Here is a 24,389-nt window from a genome sequence, read left to right on the forward strand (position 1 = left end):
TGAGTACAGTAAAATCATCAGTTATCAAAGACTGACGCCCTCTTTACCTGAGCCCATTTTTTGTTTCTACTTTGCATCTGAATGGCAGCAATGGATGTGAAGAATTCTTCCGAAGGCAAGTCCTCTGGTAGCTTTGTTAAAAACTGAGCTATATGAATGAAGTCCATTTTGGTCAAAATATCCTCAAAAAGTTTTAGTATTCCCAGTGCTGTACGGAATAAGAACTCTTCTCCATCACGGCAGAACACGTCCCAGACACGACAAGCCAAGTCTAGTGGCAAAGATTTGCTGTACAATGTGAATATCCTGAAAGACAGAACAAAATTTTCTTGACAAAAAGTCTTGGATACTCACAGAAATACACACACATCAGTAAGTTTGAGACATCTCAAATATTTGTAATTGAATATTCCTTTTTATATTTCAGAAGTTCTTCTGTTAGTTGCAGCACACCAATCCATGAAACAATATAAAATTGTACAACCATTAAGGCATGGCCTCTAAGTTTGATTTTCTTGGATCATAACAGAAGAAACAATATGCATGGTTTTACAACGGGCATGTGATGACCACAGCTATAATCAAAGGCCTATTTAATCATCACTTCAGAGCTGAGAATTGATGCAAAATTTTAGTTTTAGCTGCAAAAACTGAAAAGATGGAACCTTAAGACGAACTGCAATGGGAATTTTGTGGTTCAGATAAAGGAGATGAGAAAAATTAACTCTTGTGTTCCAGGCTTGATTGACTGGCAATAATAATAAGGAATAATAGCATGAGTTTTGGAGGAAGGATCAGCTTGAAGTCCCTTGAGTTGAGAGAAGCAGGCCAGGCAGGATGTCCAGGTGTATGCAGGTGTAGATAGTGGTGATAAGTGGCTCAGTGTGCCTGTACAGATGTTATCCCCGAAGAGCTTTCTCTCTTGGGGTAATACCAGAAGCAACAGCCTCCTCCGAGCTGCTAAAACTCTATTCTCATAAAATACCATGAGCAAATTTCCTTCACCAAAATGCTGACAGCCTTGCAGCCAGAAACAAATGTTGCTCCCTCCTCTCTCCTTTATCCAACATCTCGCTGCACAGCAGAGCAGGAGCATTGCTACCAACAATGACCTAACAGCAAGCAATAAGAATTAAGTGTCCTGGAATCATTTTACAGTATGTAAGGGGAAAGAGTTACAGTGGCCTTTTCCTTCAGAATTCAGAAATAACTTTTCCACAGATGCCCTGCACAAAAATCGCTGTAAAACTGCAAAGAATTCTCTCCCCAGCAGAGGTCAGCAAAGGATCAAATTTCAATCAAGCCTTCCCACAGCTTTTAACAAAACCTCCTTTTCAAGTATGCTGAATTGAACAGTAGTTCTCATGTATTTAAAACTACCCTCTGTCTCCTCCAATTTTTTATTGGGGAAATCTGGATTCACATAAAAATGATAAAATGGAACAGATATATACACACACATATATAGGTATAGAATATGAACCAATGTATTTTCACAGCAAAGTCTGATAATCAAAGGTTTTCTGCATTATCTGCTTTTTACTATATAAAAATTTATTTGAATGATGTGTCATTAAGTATATGGCTTCTGTGCGAATCACCACACTTTAGAAAAAAGGGAAAAGATATTCATTTTATCAACATCCTGATGAAACTAACGTTTGCACAAATTCAGGTGACAAGTGAATTGCAGGTTTATGATCCTTAGGATTTTACTGGTTTTCCTACTTTTACATCTCGTTGCAATCTTCTTAAAACAAATGGAAAAACTTTCAATCCTGTTTTCCAAAAAGCTAAGTTAGAATTATAAAAATAAATTAATAAAAAGTATAGGTGTGGTTTGGAAAAACCACACACTTGTTCAGCACATATACATGAATGTGTAAAAAGAGCACGATACAAACTCTTTCTTTGGGTTACTGGCCAATCCGGCACTGCAGACTTCATTTACTTTATACACTCTTTCTTTCAGTCTTTTTGTACAGTCACACACCATATAAAACTGTACTGCCACAGAATACCTACATGGCAGAATTAGGACTTTTGTCTGTATACACACACACAGAGAGAGAGAGAGGGAGGAAACAGCAAGAGGTTTTCAATTTAAAAGGAACAGTGCAATAGGAAGCAATTCAACTAAGTCCTTTCCTGGTCACCAAGTAGCAGGCAAACGGCCAGCCAGAAACAAGTCCTGGTTAAAGATAAGTAACAATGCCAACTTTATGGACCTGTTTTTATTCACAGAAGCCATTATTCTGCCACGATTCAGACCTCCCCCGAATAACCCATTTGTATTAAATCTCCAACTATGCAGAAAATTACCTGTCAAAAGAAAGAACAATTTATCAGAACACTTCTTTTGTATGAAAGGATTTACGCGCATCCAAAAAACTGTCACATCAAGTCAGGTATTTGTCATTGAGCTCTTCATAGTTTGGAAGGAAGTTAAGTTCCATTTGCAGGAACTTAACAAGGCAATTAACTTTCATTAATATCTGCATGGAATTGATGCATCAACCCCTAACAGCAGAGACTGGGCCCCCTAGAATAAGCAATGAAAGGCCAGTAGGAATCACTGCTTAGAACAAATATAGCATTTCATCCCTTCAAACATTTCCTACTGAAAAACATTTTTTATTAGACATCTGAGCTACTGGTCTGAAGCTCAGCTGGAATTTATTGGAGTAATAAAGCAGCTGCCAGACTGAGGCAGTTCCAGCAGTGTCTTTCAGCAGCACTGGCACACTCCTTGCACGACCTGCTGTTGCTGTACTGCGGGGTGATTTCTGTCTGCAGCTCTCTTCCAATCCACTCTGTCGGAGATGAGACAACACAGCACATTGAGATGTCCAGTGTCAGAGCAATGCAGGTGCAGGCTCCTGGCCTCTTTCTGTTTGGAAGAGGAAGAAAAGCACCACCAGATGCTCCTGCTCCTCCCTAGCCCTGTTTCTGATGAAAGTATACTTTGAGGTAGAACCATGAAATCCTGGCTGACTTGCTGCTCACAGCAAAAGCATATGACCATAAAGTCATCAAGAAAGCAAAGCACTGCTACCATGATAATCATAAGCTCCATGCTTCTTTTCTTTGCTTTTTCTTTCCCCCTCTCCTTTTTTTCTCTTTTCTTTCTAATTAAAAAGTCTTTATAAGATATTAGCAAGAGCAGTGCAGACAGGTAGGTCAGATTTTGGACTGGCAACTCACACACAACACTGATGCAACTCAGATCTTATGTATTCTTGCACTACACATTCCTTTCCCATGTCTAAATTTTAAAATCATTACAGTCGAAAAAAAAAGTAGAAGTGTTTACTTAGTTTCTTATTTGAAAAAAAGTAAATACTATTTAATATAAAATGCTGACTGCAAGAGAGCATTTTTTGGGAGCATGGACTATGCTTTTCTCAAAGTAACAGAAAGCAAACTTACACATATGTTAGTGGAAGTGCCCACTAAGTGGCTTGGACTTTTATCCTAACAAGCACATGGTGTCAATAGAAAGTTCGTGTTCACAGAGCACTATCACAGTCCATGTAATACTAAGGAACCACTGATCAATCCATCAGTACAAACACAGCCCTCAGCTATAATTATTGTCAAAATCATTTTCCTGAGTAGGGATAAAGAGGTGTTTGTATAGCAGCAGCAGGCCATAAATAGATAGCATGTGTCCTTGGCAAATCACCATTCTACTCTGCTCACAAGAGCCTGCAGAACATCAGCTGACAGAGTGAGAGGCCAAAACTGGGCTATTCAGACACACTATTTCCCCTCTGTTCTTAGTGAACCTGACTGCACACTGCTCTTTGTGTTTTTTCCGCACTTGATCCCGTTTATGCGCACCAAAAAAAGTAAAACCCTGTATAGTTTTTGAATTCTTTCGACAAGAGTTATCAGTTGGATTTTAGGCTTAAAGCACATGGGTCCTTTTTAAATGAGATGCCTTACTTGTGGCAGGTATCCTCCAATAATCATGTCAGAGTACCTTTAATTAAACTGTTCAGTCCTTGGAGTTTTCTCATCATAGAAGGCAGCAGTGGAACTAAACTGGCAGGGGGGTGTCTCCTCCCTAAGTCCTCTACCAGCTCCAAGAAAACCTGCACAGCTGGGCCCACCTACAGCATTTCTTTTTCTTGGAACACATCCCTTCAAAAACGATTTAAGCACACCAATTTTACTGCTGTTCCCTGCAGCATGGGTTACAGGAAGAAGCACAAAGCAGACTAGTTGTCTCCACTCTAATTGTGGCAGGAGCAGGAAGGTTTCCCAGCAACTCGTCTGTGCAGCACTGGCTACTGGAGCCTCCCAGAGGCTGGCACCAGCTGAGATTGACTGCAGACATGCCTGCACAGTAACCATACCAGCCACTGGAATAGCAGCAGGCATCCCTTTGGAGCTCAGAACAAATGCTAATTTAAATAAAAGTAATGTTAGAGCAAAGCTGTTTCACAGAGATTTTTACCTACAACCAGCATGTCTGTCTACTCAAAGTAATGCTGTACCATGTTCTTCCCTGACTTTAAATACACTGCAGCCACACTCTTAATGGCAATTTAAAGAAAAAAAAAAATCTAAATCTGCTTCCTACAGGATCTAAGTATTTTGAAGTAGAAAGCACGTGTATGTATGCACACACACACACAAATACATTCACATATATATGTATGTAAAATACGTATGTTTTACATAAATACAACCTGCACTGTCTAAGAAAATTGAGGAGAGAGTGGTATGAGCTGTGTAGTTCAAGTGTAAAAAAGTTTAATACGGTATTGGTCTGTCTCAAGTAGCCTACATTCCTGTGCAGGACCAGTGTTCTCACTCTCTAGGGATGGGAAGGAACACAGCAAATTGTCCTTGGAATTAAAATAAACAGCTTGAATATGGAAGCAGGTAGTCAGCAAGAAATGTTAGTCAGTTCACTGATACAAAGACTTTGAGAAGCACAATACACAGTCACTCCTCACTGAAGTCTCTTTCAAGTGCTCTTAACAACACCCACAGAGGTAACAAAAGTAGGATCTGGTAAGCATGAAGACTTCAGTAATACTTCAACACAGACTTCATCACTTCAGTTCTTCACTCACTTCACTCCATCATTTTTTATTTTTGTTTTGGTTTGGTATTGTATTGGGGTTTTTTTCCCTATATATGTACTAAGAGAGAACAACTGATCATATTTACTCAAGAAAATACAATAAAGAGTATTTTATCAAAGCAAAATTGATGAAGGGAGTGTAAACCTTCAACTTTCCGTCAAAACAGGTTTTTTCTAAATATCTAATTTCTAGTATTGTTTCTCAGAATTTCTTCTTTACAATGTAAAGTTAGGCAACAGCATAATATTAACACGCCTGTACCACAAGGATGCTCAATTTTAGTTTCTCCTACATACCAATCACCTTATTCATGACAGCATTATATCCAACTAGTAATCCAGAGTATTACAGAATACCCTGACCTGGAAAGAAGCCACAAAGACTATTGAGTCCAGTTCCTGGTCCTGCACAGGAACCACCCCGAGAATCACATCAAGTGCCTGAGAGCATTGTCTGAAAGCTTCTTGAACTCTGCCAGCCTTGGTGCTCTGACCACTGCCCTGGGGAGCCTGTTCCAGTGCCCAGCCACCCTTTGGGAAGAAGAATCTTTTCCTAATATTTAACTTGAATCTCCTCTGACACAGCTTCAGGCACTGTTACCACAGAGAAGATATTAGTGCCTGCCCCTCCTCCTCCCCTCACAGGGAAGCTGTAACTGCAATGAGGTTTCCCCTCAGTCTCCTCCAGGCTGAACAGACCAAGGGACCACAGCTACTGCTCACACAGCTTCCTTTTAAGGCCCTTCGCCATCTTTATTGCTCTCCTTTGGACATTCTCTAACAGTTAACTATGCTTGTTATATTGTGGTGCCCAAAACTGCCCTCATCACTGGAGGTGAGGCCTCCCCAGAGCAGAGCAGGACAATGCCCTCCCTGGCCTGGCCATGCTGTGCCTGATGCCCCCAGGACAGGGCTGGCCCTCCTGGCTGCCAGGGCAGGGCTGACTCAACTTGCCACTGACCAGGACCCCCAGGTTTCTTTCTGTGGTGTTGCCTTCCAGCATCTTATTCCCCAGTCTATTGGTACATCTAGGATTTCCCCATCCCACCTGCAGAATCTGGATAGGTTACTGTGAGAGATTGTATCAAAATCTTTACGGAAGTTTAAAAATATCACATCTACCCACCTAGGTGGGTAACTTTGTCATGAAAGGAAATTAAGTTTGTGAAGCAGGACTTTCACCTCATGAACCTGTGTTGGCTGTGCTATCCTCCAGGTGTCTTTCAATATGTCCCAGAATAACTTTCTCCATAATTTTACCAGTCACTCTAGTGACTCTGACAAGCCTTTAGTTTCCAGAGACAGCCTTCTTGAAAATCAGGACAATGTTTGCCAGCTTCCAGACAAATGGAATCTCTCCAGATTCCCAAGAGTGCTCAAAAATCATTGAGAGAGGTCTGATGATGAAATCAGCCAGCCCTTGGATGAATCCCATGAGGTCTATAGACCATCAGGCTGGAGCAGCAAATCCCACACAAGTTCAGCGTCGATGGAAGTTTATCATCCTCACAGCTGGTCTTCCAGCCAAAGGCTCTGGGCCCACAAAGCACATCATCACGGTTAAAAACCAAAGTGATGACAGCATTAAATATCTCTGCCTTGTCTGTGTCCCTGCTGCTAAGGTGACCATCCTAATCATCTGACAGGCTGATGTAATTTCTGGACTGCTATTGACATTATTGTCCATTAAAAATACAATAACCTGGTGATTTTAGTGTTGTCTATCCAGTTACTCTCTCACATGTTCACAGTCATCTTATTCTGATGTCCCTTTTATTCAATTGCTTTCTCTACACACGGGCTTTCACAACACTGAGGCAATACAATTTCAACACCTTTTCTCTTATCACTAAACACACCAGCCTCTGGTCTTTTTTCCCTTCCTAGTACTATTTCCATTCTCTGTGCACAGATCTACTTCAGTTTAATATTCTCAGCCTTCAGTCCTAAAATTCTTCTCATTGGGAGAAATGAGCCTATTCATTACAACCCCAAACAATTCCCCTACACATGACGCATTAAAATTTAATCCCAGTGTAACAGCCAAGTCACACAACGCTATGTCACACCACCCTCTGTGCAACAGGCATATACAAACCATGCAAATCAAGCAAAGGCAGCACGAGAAGTCCATTTGGAGCTGAATCAACCAACGGATGTCAAGGGCAACATGAAGGGCCTTCCTGCATCAGCAGGGAAAAAAAAAAAAGACTCAGGAAAACATTAGTCCACTGCTGAACAGGGCAAGGAACATGGTGACAAAGAACATACAGACAGCTGGGGTACTGACTGCCACTTTTATCTCAGCCTTTACTGAGGCTTGCCTTAAGGAATCTCAGGTCCTCCAGACCAGTGGAAAAGCCCAATATAAGAAAACCCTACCCTAGCTGAAGGAGGAGCACATTAGGGAACATTTAAATAAATTGGGCATACACAAGTGTGTGGGGGGAAACTGTTTAGTGCTGTTGTGAGGCCACTCTCAATTATCTTTGAATCATCCCCAGTGATGAGGGGAAGTTCCTGAGGACCTGCAGGAAACAAATGCCACTCCTATCTTCAAGAGACAGGATCCAGGGAACTACAGGCTGGTCAGCTTCATCTCCATCCCCAAGAAAGTAATGTAAGAAAAAGTCCTGGAGATTATTTAACAGCATATTATGGGGAAAAAGGTGATTGTAAGAAGTCAGGATGGATTTATGGAAGCAAAATCATGCCCAACCAGACTTGATAACTTATTAATGAGAAGATGGCATGGTGGAAGAGGGGAGAGGAATGGACGTTGTGTATCTTGATGTTAGCAAGGCTTTCAGCACTGTATCTGATAAAATCCTTGTTGATGAACTGATAAAGTATGGATTAGATAGACAGTGAGGTGGACTGAAAACTGGCTGGAACTGTCAAGCTCAGAAGGTTGTCATTTAAATAGCATGAACTATAGCTTCGAGCCAATCCACTGGTAGTGTACTCTGGGGTTTGATACACATCCAACACTTTTAAATGTCTTCATCAGGGACCCAGATGATGGGTTAGACCATGGCCACAGCATGTTTGCAGGTGATATAAAACTTGGAGAGGCAGCTGATGCCACTCCACAGTGACCTTGAGACTTTGGAAAAATGAGCCAACAGGAGTCCCATGAAGTTCAGCAAAAGGGAAATGCCAAGTCCTGCAGTTGGGTAGGAAGTAAGCCCAGGTACAAGCTGGGAAGCCAACTGGCTGCAAAGCAGCTTTGTAGAAAAAGACAGGGAGGTTCTGGTGGACACCAAGCTGGATGTAAGCCAGCAATGGTGCCTGTGTAGCAAAGATTGTTCACGAACTTCTGGGCTGCAGAAGAACCACCACTGCCAGCATGCCAAGGCAGGTCAGCCATCTGCTCAGCAGTGACAAGCCAGCTCTGGGCTTCCCAGTGCAAGAGGGACATGGTTATACTGGAGCAAGTCCAGCTCACCATGAATGTGATGAAAGGCTTGGACATGTGACACAGAGGGAGTGGCTGAGCAGGCTGGTACTGTTTAGCTGGGAGAAGAGATAGCTTGGACCTAAATATCTAAAAACACTTGATAGGAGGATGAAAACAAGACAGAACCACACTTTCCCTGGTTGTATCCAGTGAAAGGACAAGAGCCAACAAGCACAAAATGAAATACAGGAAATTCCATTTTAAACATAAGAAAATAAAAATCTTGTTAACCAGAAGGGTGGTTGAACACTGGAACAGAGTTGCATGAAGACACTCTGAAGTGTTGTTCCTTGAAGATATTCAAAACTCAACTGGACAAGTTCCTGAGCAAGCTGCTTTAATTGTGCTTTGAGCAGTGGGTTTAGATTAGATGATCTCAGAGGACTGTTCCAATACCTCAGAAATTCAATGATCCTATATAAATTAATGTGTTCAAACTTCGAGCTTGCATTGGACTAATTTACTTTAAATGTGTTTTTGTCTAAGAGTTCGGGAACACGTTGAGTGCTACCAATTAGACTGAACAGATCAGGGGACTGCCAGAGATGTTCAGGTAAAATAGCATTAACATTCCAAAAGAGCAGTTTATTAATCTCAGGAAAAAACCCTGCTGTTACCACCAGGCATTTATTCTTTTACCTAAGGTATTCGTCAGATACCTGAGAAGAAAGAAATTGTCAATAATGTAAGGACAAACCAATTTTTCACAAAAAACCTTTCATGTCATCCCAAAACTGACAACGAAGTCTTGCTGAAAAGAGACTTCTTAACTGCCCCAAACCAAGGTCTGATAGGCAGAAATGCAAACACTCAATTTGTAATGCGTAATACCTCACTGAAATTTGGCAGAAATGCAAATAAGATCATTGTCTTTTTTCCTCTCTAAGGAAAATGTTCTGATTATACTAGAACTTAAAGGGAAGACAGTTTCATCTAATAAAAATACTCTAATTACTCATCTGCTGAGTGGAATAGCTTTTCTGTAGCTTTTGAGTTTTATGTTGCACAAATGTTTTAATTATATGCTTTTCCTGATCAGTGCAGGACAAGGTACACATTTCAAATGCAAGACTGGGAATACTTTCTGTATAGACAGCCCTGGTACACACCTGCACATGCAACAGACAAATTTTGTCAGAAAATCAATCCAAACAGGCACTAAATACAGATGAACAGTGCTATCCAGTAATATTTCAAAATAAACTTCCAACTTAACACAAGTACAGTAATAAAGGTTAGGCAAATGTTAAACATCACAGAAGTATATGGGAATGATTTGGATTGACAACTCAAGTACTGAACAAAAAATAAAGTCTTTATCTTAGAAGGATATTAAACCAGGTAAGAACATTCCAGTTTCTGTCATGAATACTGATGAATACTGACATGGAGCTGTATGTCACACAAATTAGTAATTACACTTTCAATGTCTTACCAATCAATTAGATAGATGTCTGGAGTTAAGTTATTTTTTTTGAAGTGGGCAAATAACTTTGGCAGATTTTCTTCAAAGAATACCTCAAATGCAGCAAAGTAAGTCAACATCTGGGAAAATGTAACAGGGAGAAAACAAGCAGTTAGTTGTGTAATTAACAAGCTTAAATGTATTATCTGTTGTAGGATTAACACTCTTGAAAAATAGGATCAGTGAATTACATGATACTATAAAAAGCTAAGCATTTACATAAAAGCATCATCTGCAAGCACTAAGAGTTTAAGATCCACTCTATACAGAATTCTCCTACTAAAAAATGTAACATTTCCTTTGGGTCTTGGCCAGCTTCCTTTGGAAAGAAAAATACCAGCAGGAGAGAAGTTTTTTGCTGATTTCTCAAAATAATTATAACAGAATGGTGTTTTATGCTTGTGGCAGTAATTTAATATTACACTGACTAAAATCCAAGACCCAATGGAACATAATGAAATACAAAACTAAAATAATGTTAATACTCCACAGCAACAGTGAAGAGTCCAGTATATTCCAGTCATAAGTCACATTCTAATACCAAAGCTATTCTAAAAGTCTAATACCAACATAATACCATATATTCCACATTTGGATAATAGGTATTTCTTTTGCAAAAAGGAAGACCCAAGTTTCACACAAAAAATTCAAAGACTGGGACAAAACATCTATGCAAGAGAAAGTTTGTAACTCTCTGACATCATAACCACTGAACTTCATTGTTTTTAACATAAAGACTTTTATGTTATTTTAGACTTCGAATATTTAGTCAAATTTCATAACAGAGAGCATGTTAAAAATAAATCTTCCAATTCAAATAAGAGTTAAGAACAAAGGGTTATTTAATCACCCTCCCTAATACTACAGGGAGAAAAGTTAAGCAAAGTCCTTTAATGATTCAGTAATACAAATCCCAATAAAAGCAATAAAAAAAGGCTGTGATTTCTTCAAAGCAATAGGATACTTCTCTCCAAAACATCAGGACAGTAAAGAGGAAAGGGATCCTTTTGGAGACCTCTGTGTGAAATCCTTTTAAAGGATGAAAAATTTAATTCCCAGGTTTTTTTCATGTCCTTACAGAACTATTTCCCACTTCCTCTGAATGCAGTGACAGATGGTGGACAACCTTCATTAACAGTGACAAGCACCTGAGTCTGGTAGTCAGTATGAATATAAGCTTTAAGTCAATCAGAGATGGGTGTATGCTAGAAAAATAACTCAAGTCATCGAAATCTCTGAACCTGAGAAACAGGTTCATGTCAAACATGACACCAGAAATCCAGGAACCCACTTGAGAGAACTGTACCCCTGAAACAGCCTCCCAGTGTGGGTTTTTAAATGCATGAGATCCAAGCAACTATGAGACCTGTGAGTATAAAGAAGGAAGCAGATAATGCAGAGACAGTCCTAATTTCAGAATAATCTGCTGGCACCACTGTAAGACAGTTCTACTGAAGTTCCTACTTGCAAAAGCACTGCAGAGGCAAGACCTTACACATAACTGCTACAGTCATTTATATTGACAGCAATGTGGGCAGCAGTACAAGTAGCTATTTTGATCAAATCCACATTCAATAAGACATTTCCTTAGTGGTAATGAAAAAACCAGTATTGTTTAATGAAATTAACCAACAAAAGAAGTCAAGATAAACATGTATAAATTACTATTATTCACACAACTAACTTATGGTGGTATTTTTTTATTCATTTACTATACAGGAAATCAGCATTTGCTTATTAAGGTGACACAAAAAGATAAGGGTAGACTGCAGATTAGTATGTTCACCACAGAAAGCAAAAACTGTCTCACTCAAGTGTCATTAGTCCCTTTGAAATATTAGATGACATTTTCCTTGTAATGTTAAATCATGGGTTTGCTTTCACGACATTAATATTTCATGTATCACCATCTCTGCCCTCTGTAAGCACACATTTATCCCATAGTCCTTATTTGGCCAGACTAACAAAACTGAACAGCACTATCTGAAAGAATTGCAAACCCCACCAGCTCAGCTAAAAAAATATTTATCTTATTCTATCCAATTCAATTCCAAAACCATCTTCACAAAAAACGTATTTACACACTGAATGCAAGAGCATGTCCTCTTTTTCCAAGTACTGCTATGGAGATAGCTGATACTGCTCCTAACAATGCTGTCTGCCCTGTGACACATTTTCCCATGGTATTTACAACTGATGAAATTCAGGGACTGAACAGGGAATGCTTTTCCAGCAGGAATACTAATCGTGTTTCTAGAGGCTACTTTTTAAGTGACAACAGTGACTGTTGTCATCATCCATTCCCTTGCTTTATTTCTTGCATCTGAACTCTTAAGAGGCAGATCCTATTTTCATAGTGCTAAGAGGTAAGTGAGAAAGAAATACAGAATGCCATATATTTTACACAAGAATACCTTTGAAGTAAATTAAAACCACATTTGAAGAGATGTGTCTTATTTGCTAGTACACCTACTGACGTGAATTTTAGAGACTCTAGGGAAAATCAGACAATCAGCTCCCAGTAAAAACTTGAGGGGTCAGAGGTTTCTTTCTCTGAAAAGAAGCCTGTGGGACTCAAACACAGCTGCTACAGGAAGATGTGGAAAAGCTGGTTCTCCCTGCAACAGTCTGTTTTTAGCAACCTATTAGCCTATGATAAAAAGTACTTTCAAGACACTTATATTTTAAGGTGTTTTCAGCTTTCAACTGCAGCGCTGTTGAAAACCACCCACAGTAATATCCTCATAACTATTCTATGAGCATCACACAATAGCTACTCAATTATTTCATTCACATGTCTTTTTCCAAAAGGTTGATGGGGTGATCTTTGGTTGGGTTTGACTTTTTTGAGGGTTCTGCATATGCGTATTGGGGTTTTTTTGTTGTTGTTGTTTATGAAGTGTGTTGGTTTAAAATAAATTCCAATTTCTTTTCCAAGCTGCTGAAATAATCGATTTTTACTTTTTTAAACTTTTGCTACACATTATCCACAGCACGTTGATTACAGGTTTTTTGCATACTTACAAGGCCATGGTCCACACGGAAAAATGCCATCTGACAGGGCTTATTTAAAAGGTTAGAAAAAGCAATGAAGGCATCTGCAGTATCCAAGTTCAAGATCAATACAGCTGCAATGAATGACATGCCCTGCACCTGAAGAAAGGAGAAGTGTTACCCTTTAGCAATAACTGTATTATATTGCCTCACTTTGTGTTCACTAATGTTTGATGCACACACTGAGCTGCTGCATCTTGAGAAATGTTCAGAAAAGTAGGATTTTTTAACCCATGTGCCCCTTGATATCACATGCTCAGTGCATGGAAGCTAACAATTCCCATGTTGCCTTCTTTCAAAGACTCCAAGTTGAACTCCTAAGACAGGCTAGGTTGACAACACTTTCAAATATACAGAATAAAGATTTTTTTGAAGAATAAGGTGTTTTGAAGTAATCCCTTTTCTCCCAGGGATGGGTCATCTAGATCCTTATTTGTAGAAAGTTGGACTTTGAATCCTATAGACAAAGCCTGTACTTTTGTTTTTCAATAAATTACCAGCAGTTAAAGATAACTGCACTGATTCATTTGATAAACAAAACCATTTTAAGATTACACTCTCATTTCATTTACCATAAGCTCATGATATTGTTTCCCTTTCTCTACAACACCTGTTGTGGAATCCAGGCAAACCTCTCTCACCCCGAGGGTGCAGTGCTGCCACTGGAGTCATGTGGGGCAAGGTGTGACTGCCATTCCTGCAAACCTGAGGAACAAGCTCCTTCCCAACACAACAGGTTGTTGCTGTGCTACATAAAGCACAGCAGCTGATCTGCCCTTTGTCTCATTTCCCAGCAGTCATGTTCGGCAGCTCTTGCCAAGCATTTTGTGCTACCTATGAACTAGGAATATCCCTCTCTACAACTGCCTTGTCTAAAACTGCTCCTGAATAAAGAATAAGCCTCTCTGCATAACCCTGCTCTGCATACAGAGACTAAATAAAATCTACTCAGTCTCTCATAATCACTACTTCAAACACTGTGACTGAGCTCATGTAGCTTCAATTGCTTTGGAGACTGGTCCAGAAACTCACAGTGCTAAGGCACGGAAATGCCAATCATTTCAATTCAACAGCAGTCTCAGTAAGACTGATACTAACAATAAGGACATAACTACACCTTGTCTTTGATTCCAATTCTGAAATTATGTACTCTGCAGTACAAATATGAGTTTTTCAATTACTTAACCTATAAAAAGCTAAAATCTAGCAAAATTAACGTTATACACACTTCTCAAGCATGCACTGGAATAGAAAAAAGGCACACATAACCTCCCCCCTCCCCCCCAAACCATTTAATACTGGTCTAAAAATGACAGATTAACAAAATCTGTCCTCTCCCTAAAAATACCTCCCTCCCCACCCCTGAAAAAATAAATTCTTCACTTACATAGCCTACATCAGGTCTGTAACAAGTATAGGCTCCTAAAATACTGTGCAACGTGTCATGGTAGGGACCACCCTATAATTAAACAAAAAGAGCACAATACATCTGATTATACAACAAGCATGTTAAAAAACTTCAGTGCTACAGAAGGTCTCTATTACTGCTTCTAAAGGACACACTCTTTCCCAATGTAGCTTAAAACAACTGAACTATTCCAAATTATTTTAGCTTTAACAGAATGAAACAACTCTCCAAACCCCATTTATTATAAATACATACAGTTCATCAATACATTGATTACATATTAAGTACTTATAATAGGAATGCAAGCCTCAGAGATTCCTTACAGCTCAGCAGCACTTTGCCATAGTGTCAAGGAAGTAGAACAATAATGCAAACCATGCAATTGTCTCTGAGACTAGAGGCAAAAGTCAACCATGAAGACAACAGTCAAAACAACAATATGCCATAACACAGAAAGAACATATTGAGAAGGACACGTACAGCTAAAAGGAATTTCACATTGCTGACTATTAACAGCTGCCATATCTTGCACTGAGTACTGTAAATAACTGAGAATTTCCAGAGGGAAAAGTTCTTTGCCTAAAAATGTCGATTTATCACAATCTAAACCTTTTACAGGGCTGTTGAAATCTGTACGTAAAAGGACAAAATCTGATTAAACTGAGTCACTAAAGCACACCAAAACCATCCAAGTTAAATCAGTTTTGCATCAAACCAAAAAAAGGTCAATTTGTTTGAGATGTTCTCTCTCACTGAGTATTTATAACCAGCAGTGTTGATTCACTGACTTTGGAACACTCCCCTGCATCACTTCATCAGGCAGAGACCAGGATGAACTAGGTTAGATAAATCATGATGATTACCAAACAGTTTGGGGTTTTATATGCACCTTGATGTTACTCTCCTCGAGATTATTTCTAGTTTTCCAAAATCTCTAGGAACTTTATCCTCTCAAACTGTGTGCTCCTTGAGAACTCAACGGCCTGCTCCAACCAAGGGACAGCCCAGATTATGTAAACTTAATTTCCCTGAGGCGTCAAGACAAAAGTTAACACTGCTTACTTGTTGGAATATACAGAGACTAGGAAAAGTTCTTGAGATATCCAGTTTTATTAACTCCAAGCTTGCTTCTCTGTCAGCTGCAGAAAACCCAGCATCTGCAAAAGGCAAAGTTACTACATTTATTACAAAGGTCAGTGTACACTCACTCTTGTTTTTATTTTCCAGTAAGGTTTACCTTTTGCACAGTTCATCTATTTTGATGTGAATGCTAGGGAATAAGGCTACAGACAGAACAATTCCCCACATTCAGCAGAAAGGCTAAGCAGAAAGTAAGTCCTGACCTAGAGCAACCCTACAGTGCCCAGTGACCCTCAGTATGTTTTGAAGCAAAGTGGGGAAAGATGCAGGGCAAGGCAGGTCAGGCACTTTTCCTGTATCTGCTGACAAATCATTGAACAGATATAAGCCTGTTAACTTGTGACCCCTGCAATTCCAACAAGGCTTCCCAGGGGATTCTGAAGTAGCTGCCTCTGTGGAAAAGCTGTGGTGGAGAGGGAAGTCCTAAAGTGGCAGCCTGTCATGGATGCCACCTATCTCTACTACTGTGAAAGTTCTCCTTTCAGATTCACATTTGTTTAGTCTTTGTAGATCTTGTTACTGACACTATAATACACTCTCCATAATTGAAACAGATCTTATACCAAGTATATTTCTATAGCATTAGTCTTCTTTCTGGTATCAAGATGTCTTATTCTGATTGTTCTGTATAGTTGGGAATTACCCACTGCTGTTTACTGAGCAAGCTGTCCTAGACGATGCTTGTATCAATCACGAGCACCAACACTCTAGAAAATAAAGTGCAAGAGGAAGCTGGAAACATACTGAACATACTAACATACTACTAAACATACTATTAAGATGTTATCTTATTTAAGATAATCTTAAGGGAACAAAGTGGGAATTTCCAATCAAAAATATTTTTCTGCTTATAAATGCCAGTATGTGTGTTCTCCTTTTTTTTTCTCCTCTGCTCAGCATAATTACTTACTGAAGGCAATTTCAATAATTTGCATATAGTTTCATAATCTCTCAAAACCAGTCAACTCTTCCAGTTAATTAGTAAATCTTAAACACTTTGCAACAACAAAAACCGCTGCTCTCTGGAACACACCAATGACTTGAGCTCAAAGCTGCAATAAAGGACTAGAATGCAATTTTCTGCTCTAACCTGAGCTGCAATCCCAAAATTATAGATACAGACAAGTATTTTAGTTGCAATTCAAATGATAATCCCCAAATTAGTATTTGTAGTTTTCCTACAAATTTGCATCAAAATAAGAAGTGTACCAAGAGACTGTTTATTAAAAAAAAACTCAAACAAGTGTGTTTTGTACGACACCAGAATTTCACTGGGAAAAATACAGCTATTCCTTGCTTTCACAAAAAGACATTTTCTTTTTACCAAAACACAACTTCATAGCTGATTTTTTTTGTTGTTGTTGTTGTTTAAAATATGTGATTTCATTTTAAGGAACTAGTTTACAAAATGTCTTACTCTGTGACACAGCATGAATCATTTACAAAAAGCATACCTTCACATTCTACTTCAGCCCCTCCTGTACTAAGCGATCGCCACTTCTCTTTGGCACGAGCCAGGCAAATATCATACAGCTCTGGGAAAAGAAAATCACAAAACCAAGTCCACTATTTGTACATGCTCAGGTCCACTAACCACCCACCACACAGGCAATGCTGCCCTAGGCATTAACAGTAGCAGACCTTCTAATTGGATTACAGTTTTGAAGGACGTGTTCCACTCACCTGTAACTTCATATTAAGTGAAAAGGAAAGGCAATTCGAGTTGCGTTTTACATTCAAATATTTGCTTTTTCTTGCAGAGCACTGATGTTCAAAATTACAGTCCAAATGGATAATTAGGAAAGTTTGACAAATTATATGTAAGAACTACAGCCAAGGTAACTAAGCAAAGCACAGAAAAGCAGCACAATACAGCAGGACTACAGGCAGTCTACCACATTCCCATGCTGGAATTAATTACATATGTTAGTCTTTCAGAGCTGAATTTTTCTGTACTCAGAAGTAATAGATTATTTTTATTTTCACAAATTGAAGTACCAATCTTGCCAGAAGTCTTTTAATCTCTTACAAACCTGTTGTCTTGCTTCAAACCAAAGGAAGGACACTATACACATACTCATATGCATTTCAAAATTAACAACAATTTTATCTTTCATAAAGAAAAACAAAAAACTTGAGTCATTAATTCTGACCATCTCCATCCAACATCAAAGCAAGACACGACAGCAATACTCAGAAACAATTTACAGCAGCAGTCCTAGAACAGCTCCAAGATTAAAAGATGCTGTATTTTTGAACAAAACACATCAAAGCAGCATCAAAAAAGCATAACTAGATAACATTTCCTCACACCCACACCACAACAGATACCAGAATGTGCCCTTGCCATTTCACTTTATAAAAACTGTTGACAAAACAGCAGCCTCACCATGGGTGATGTTTAACTCATTTCCAATGGCCAAGCTCCAGACTTTGCCTCTCACACTCGGTGGGATGCCCTGCCACCACAGCTCTCGGACTTTACGGGAACAACACCTGTTTAAAGTAAAACAGATTGCTCTAAGAAATATTTCATTGCCAGCTGAATTGCAAATATATCCCTCTTCCACTGCTGATGGGATTCAAACCAAAATGAACATCAACAGCCCAAGAAATCAAATACAATTTGCATATACCCATTCTTTAGTTCTATTTTGCTTTGAACTGCAAAGGAAATCTTTCTTCCAATGCAATGGCTTTATATTGACACAAGCACATCAATCACAATACACATAATCTGCAGCCACACTTGCTTAGTAAAAATCATAGGGAAAAAGTAAGCAAATGGAAAGGAAGTCCACACCTATGCCACTTCACGTGCTAAAGACTGGACAGCTCCGTACAAGACTAAATACAGGGACAAGTTATGGAAGTCTGCCCTCTGTCATCACCCTGCTATGCAAACAGACATACAGCTTCCCACCTATGTTTGCAGTTCTGTGCCTCTGGAAAAATGCATGAAGATGTGACAAGGACTAACTTTTTTAGGTGGGAGCTTGAAAGACATTTTGACAGAAAACAGGCTTTGAAATGGATGCAGCTGATGTTCAGCAATCTGAGAGCCCAGCAGAAGGAACAAAAGAGCAACTGAGCACCAATGAAAAGTGGTAAAACCAAAACAATCTGTTTATCTTTCAGTAGATTCTGAAAACTAAAATGTAAAACAGTGAATACATTGGGGAACTTCTGAATTCATAAATCAATAAAGGAAAAATTATCCTAATTTTTATAGCAATCATAACAGATGCATCTTCAAATACTAAAGACAAACATGTAAATCTACAATTTGTTTAGACTTATTTTATTATACTTTGATTCTCCAGAAACATATTTTCCAAGAAATTCTGTCTGTGTTTTTAATATATATCCTCAGGATAACTGAATTTCATTGTTGAGTAAATTGCAATTCTGAGTGCAGTTGGTTTATAGTTTATGTTGTTGTAGTGGTTGTATTTGGAGCGCTGGGGGTTGGTTTTTTTAAGATGACTAGCAAAGACCACCAAAGTACTTTATTAACTGCCTGTGCCATGTCTTTGGAGGAAATCTTTTAACACTTAATATAAATAACTTTTCCCCTATTTCTCTTTTCCATCATTTGACTATCCCAGCACATATACTTTCTGGAATTAAAGAGGCTTCATAAACCATTCACATACTTCAATCTACATATTACATTAACAGCTCAAACAGTCAAAGAAAGCTCATTTCTGATAAATGAATGATGTTCAAGTACTATTTACATTTTCTACCACAGATCACTCCTCAGTACTTCACAGTTTCTGAGTATCTTGAGCCTTCATTAAAGATGCATAATAAGACTTAGCACTGCTTCACTTCCAACCACCTTGTAGAAATAAGGATGCTGCTTATTTCTTTTTTAGCTGTCCAAGAATGATTTGCTAACAAAAGCTTCCAAGACCACTGAAAAATTATGCTTCCCAACTTTGCAACTTCTCTTTGGGATATAGACTGCAATTTTTAATTAAAACTCAATATAACATACTGTCTTACATAGTTTCCCAGTTGGGTAGGATTTCATTGTTCCAAGTTAAAACAGCATTGCCAATGCTGTCTTCCAGTTTACAGCGTTCTTCCAGTTGTTTCTTTCTCTTCTGGGCTTCTTTAAGCTCTGCAAAAAAGGAATTTCCTTTTTAAGTTACTAAAACCAGAAACTAAATATTCAGTTAGTCATGGCAGCACAACCATGTAAAGCACACTTTGTTCACCCTAAAGTACAGTGGACTGCTCAAATTCTGAAAATTTCCCAAGCACACGGCAAGCTGAGCAGTGACTGCAAATGTGAGTAAAGAATAAACAGGAACTGTAAGTTCCATTTTCAACAGAAGGGACAAAGGGAATTAGATAATGTATGATTTCTTTGACTCTTCAAATCTAACCACTCTATTAACTTTGAATTAGTACCTCAGCCAGCCAACAGCCTCACCTAGTAGAACAAGTCAGAGTATTTCCTAATAAAGCCCCACCCCTCTTATGGCAGACTGAAAACTACAGGCCAAATGAATACAAATTTTCATTTTGTTCTCTTTCTTCTGTTACTGCCAAGAAATCACAAGAGTCACATTTTTGATGCTGCTTTGCATATAGATAATCTAAATGTTACACATCCCAAATGGAAACCTTCAGTTCATTAACAAGAAAACATATTTAATGTCTAGTTTAGACGTATTTTGCAGTTCTGAATTATCATTCAGGATTTCCTCCTGCATTATCAACTACTTCTTTTTCCACTGGCAAGTTTGTTAGACAAATGCAGGCAGTCTCTACAGCAGGACATGGGTGTGTATTCACATGCTGCCTACAGTAAGAGGAGGTGCTCCCCTGGCAAGCAGAACTCATTGAAGAACAGCAGTACCAAGAACAAGGTCTTTGGAATGGACACATTCTATCTGATGGATCCATTTTAAAGCCCCACAGAAGCTGTGTTTGAGCAGAACCATAGCAACTGTCTTGTGATGTTTTCAGCCTTGATACAATACAAGTTCATAAGCCTGCTGAAATGCAGGCTTTCAATTTTTCACTAACCACCAAGAGGGTGTTTACAATCTTTGATCTCCTGACCTCTAGACAATGTATGGCTCTGCAAAGCTGTTCATCTGGAGTGGCTTTAGGGAAAATGGGTTTGTCGTGGTATTTATCTGGACAGAGTGACATACTCCAGTTCAATGACCTGGTCACATCAACCTGGGCCACTGCCTAACAACCATCCCATTTTTCCCAACTCACCCACCCCACATGCAAAGAAGGAACAAGGAAACTCCTTTAGACTACACATACAGTAGTAGATATATTGAACAGGAATCACATGAAGTTAGAACTTCATCACGTCCAAAATCACAAGAGGATACTTCTATTAGTGTGTCAACGGCAGAATGCAATTCAGTCCTGTGTTCATCCACTTTTTTCACTGTTTCATATGGTTCAAGGGTCTGGCCAGCTAGAAAAAGTATTTCCAGTAGCTCCCACTGGATGCAAAACCCCAGTCCGAATCTCCTATTATTGTAATGCTTGTTTTTAATTAGAAAACCCAGATGGTCAAAAATATCAGCCAAAAGAAACCACTACCATCATCTCTGCCTCATGTTCATGGTACAGTGTTACTAAGACACCTCGTGAAAAATATCAGGCAAGAAATTATGAGCAAATCCTTGAGAAAGCTGTAAATTTTAAGCGAGAGATTATCAAATGAACATAACTGCATACACTTCCCTATGTGGAAAATTATGTGTTTATGAACTACAGCCTGAACAGGCTGTTTCCAGCATAAAACTGACAAATATCCTACAGTTTTAAGTGTAGTCTTCACTAATATTACCAACAATCTACTTCAATGTATTATCAAGTTTTTAAACACACAAATAGATGCCACTCAATTAAGAGTTATGGTTTAAAAAATGATTTCCTGCTGGATTCTAGAACCATTTTCTTTTTTGCTTGGGCTGGGCTTTTCAACACAACCACCCTTGCTCCTCTCTCTTGGGAGTGGATCCTTCTTTGAGAGGAAGCATGGATCCCTCACACTACAGAGCAACAGACTGACACAAGTGCATTCCAGGTCAAATACCCCTATACTTTCTCCTCTGAAGACAAAAATTCCATCACCTCTTTTTTTTGCTTGAACCACCATTTCTTCGTACTGTTGCCTGTGTTTCTGAGCTTCTTCTGCTGGTTTTGCAGGAAGGTTCCTAAAAAAAACCAATATTTACAGTTGGCATAACTGTCTAAATAAAATTCTAGACACTTCTAAATGAAAAGCACACTCTGCTTCTTGTCAAAATATCCAGTCAAAGAACAGAACAACATACCCCTGGAAATAATCTTCTTTTTTTGCCAGAGTCAGCAGAAGGGAAGAACACTGACCAGCTATGACTACGTTTATACAAAAAACACGCTGAGTAATTTCCTTACATTTGGAAATTTCAGCATTTTTATTCTTAAACCAACTGAACCCACAGGCTGATCTTCATAAAGAGAATGTACTGGTATATACAAAGCTGGCTGGTTTTGACTTGAACTGGTATGATACAGGACTGTATTCTTTCTTACTGTTCATCTTCTAAGAGTTACATCCATAACTTTTTCTACCCACACATGACGACTCCCTAACCCAGCCTTTTCCCCTCTGCTCTCTGAAATCCCATTTCTATTTTAAAGACTTAACTCCTTCCCCTCTCTTCTAGAGCAATGAGTGGCACTTGAGTCATCCTCAATATTTTCCACTTATTAATACTAACAAAACATTTTGATTTGTGATTAAGGCTCTGCCATACAAATGCATGTGTTGGAACATATGACCTTTCAGCTAATCATATTTGCAATTAACATAACCATACATATCTCTTACAAGTACAGGATCAGCAAAACATATAAACAGGAAATGACTAACTATTTTGTTCTTCTGTACTGTAGAACATTGTATTTTATTCCTAGAACAGTTTATATCTTCAGTTAATAGAAAATCTATCCAAAAATTCACTTTCATGTTCCTGTCAGGTGTCACACATCAGGCAGCTGACAGCCCCCAACACCATTAACAGTTAGCATGCATCACTATTTATGTCATCACAGTGCCTGTAATGCACACATACCCATGTGATACCGGCCTATGAGTATTTTTCCATATCAAGATTAATACTAGAAAAACAAAAGTAAATTTTCACATTGGTGAAATGTTGGTTTGTTAACCACAGAGACCAATCTACTCTTTTTCCAGATTCACTTTGATCTGCACCTTTTTTTAAATCCAGGTCTTTAGAAATTATTTAAATTAGGGGAAGTTCAGAAAGGAAAGCCAGATGAAACAAGTCAAGTTTTGCTAACTTAAACTCTACCACTCAAACTATTTGCCCTGTCTTAACATTGCCAACACACGTGTGAGATGATGCCTAGTCTATTAAAATTCAACTAATACTTTGTCCAGTTGAAGCTAGAGGCACTATGGCATATTTATTGATTTTTTACTACAAAGTTTTATCTAAGCTCTACAAATGAGTGTGAAATCAAGAGCAGGTATTTTGAAAAAAAATAATCTCACTCCACTTTTCTGTCTGAAGTCTTAAAAAAATAAACTACTCGAAGCCTAATAGGTAAACATAAAAAAATAGTATGCAAACTGTATGTAAACAATTAAAAAAGGTCCCTTAGTGAGAGTCAGATGACAGCACTGCTGTCCAGAGCCGTTTTCCCACTAGACAAAAGAAGTGATGATTCAATTGTCTTCAATTTTAAAAATACCTTTCTGCTAGGAGTTCCTCACTCTATCAACAGCAGGAAAGAAAGTAAAATCTTAACATTCTCCTGTCTTGCAACACTAATTCAATCTGTCTGAACACTGTACTACTCAGCTTATCCCACAAAAAAGAGATTTTTAACAGACAGATTTTAAATAGGTTCTAAATAGATAAGCTAGTATGTGTTTTTTCCAGTTGTACATAATAAAGCCTGCTATAACAAACAAACACTCCTATATACCTCTGCATCTCCCAATGCCTTGACACACAGTCCATCAGCCAAGCCAGAAAGTTACTTAAGTAATCCTACAATTAGACTACTTTGATATGAGCATTTTTCATAAAGATTTGTTGATAAAAACACAATGTTATGCCAGTTCCTCACACCAATGTGCAGCTGTACTAAAAATGCAGATGTCATGCCCATAAAGCCAGATCACATTTATGATCATAAATTGACTAAGCATAACTGAATTTGTGTAATTCAGGAGAAAAACACGGTAAAGCAGCTGCCGGTAAGTCACTTTGGAGTCAGTCTGCATATGCAAAAACCTCCTTGCAGCAAAAGGTATGAAACAGCTCATCAGGTGCTTGGCAACCCTTAAAATGTGATGCTGAACTCACTGCAGAGCAATCATCATACTGTTTCATTATTTATGGAGGTGTGGTCTTTCTCTGTGTAAACAGGACACAGTATTCTTGCTTCTCAATTTCTTTAGCATATACCAGCTTTGTTTCTATGCTTAGGTTCTCTCATGGAAAATAAAAATCCTTTAATCGTGTTCAGTAGGTAAAATTACTCAAAACTAAAGCTCTACTATTCTAATTAACTCCCTTTACAAAAGGCATTGCTCCTTATAAAGTTCCTTCTGTTTGAATAATTTTTCTCATAATCAACTCAATTTCATATTCACTAGTCTGAAAAAAATCTACCTTAGATTTTAAATAATCTGTTGAAGTTAGAGTAAGCAAATATACTGAGTTAGAAAATCTTTGCCAGGTTAATTTTAAAGAGA

The 24,389-nt window shown here is 38.5% G+C and overlaps 1 protein-coding gene across 4 annotated transcripts in view; it reads right to left on the minus strand.

The window, feature by feature from the left end:
• Positions 1–24,389, minus strand: part of TBC1D14 (TBC1 domain family member 14) — a 62,615-nt gene that overhangs the window by 4,512 nt on the left and 33,714 nt on the right. For all 4 annotated transcript variants that reach the window (XM_083860742.1, XM_083860743.1, XM_083860745.1 and 1 more), the window contains 9 exons: positions 21,746–21,828; positions 19,637–19,754; positions 18,015–18,121; positions 17,080–17,160; positions 15,548–15,642; positions 14,465–14,536; positions 13,048–13,176; positions 9,994–10,103; positions 48–306 (listed from right to left, as the gene is read on the minus strand). In XM_083860742.1, the coding sequence (XP_083716868.1) occupies positions 48–306; positions 9,994–10,103; positions 13,048–13,176; positions 14,465–14,536; positions 15,548–15,642; positions 17,080–17,160; positions 18,015–18,121; positions 19,637–19,754; positions 21,746–21,828 (1,054 nt within the window). The remainder of the gene's footprint in view (positions 1–47; positions 307–9,993; positions 10,104–13,047; positions 13,177–14,464; positions 14,537–15,547; positions 15,643–17,079; positions 17,161–18,014; positions 18,122–19,636; positions 19,755–21,745; positions 21,829–24,389) is intronic.

The sequence above is a fragment of the Zosterops lateralis genome (genome assembly GCF_965231275.1).
Source record: "Zosterops lateralis genome assembly, chromosome: 5".
NCBI lineage: Eukaryota > Metazoa > Chordata > Aves > Passeriformes > Zosteropidae > Zosterops > Zosterops lateralis.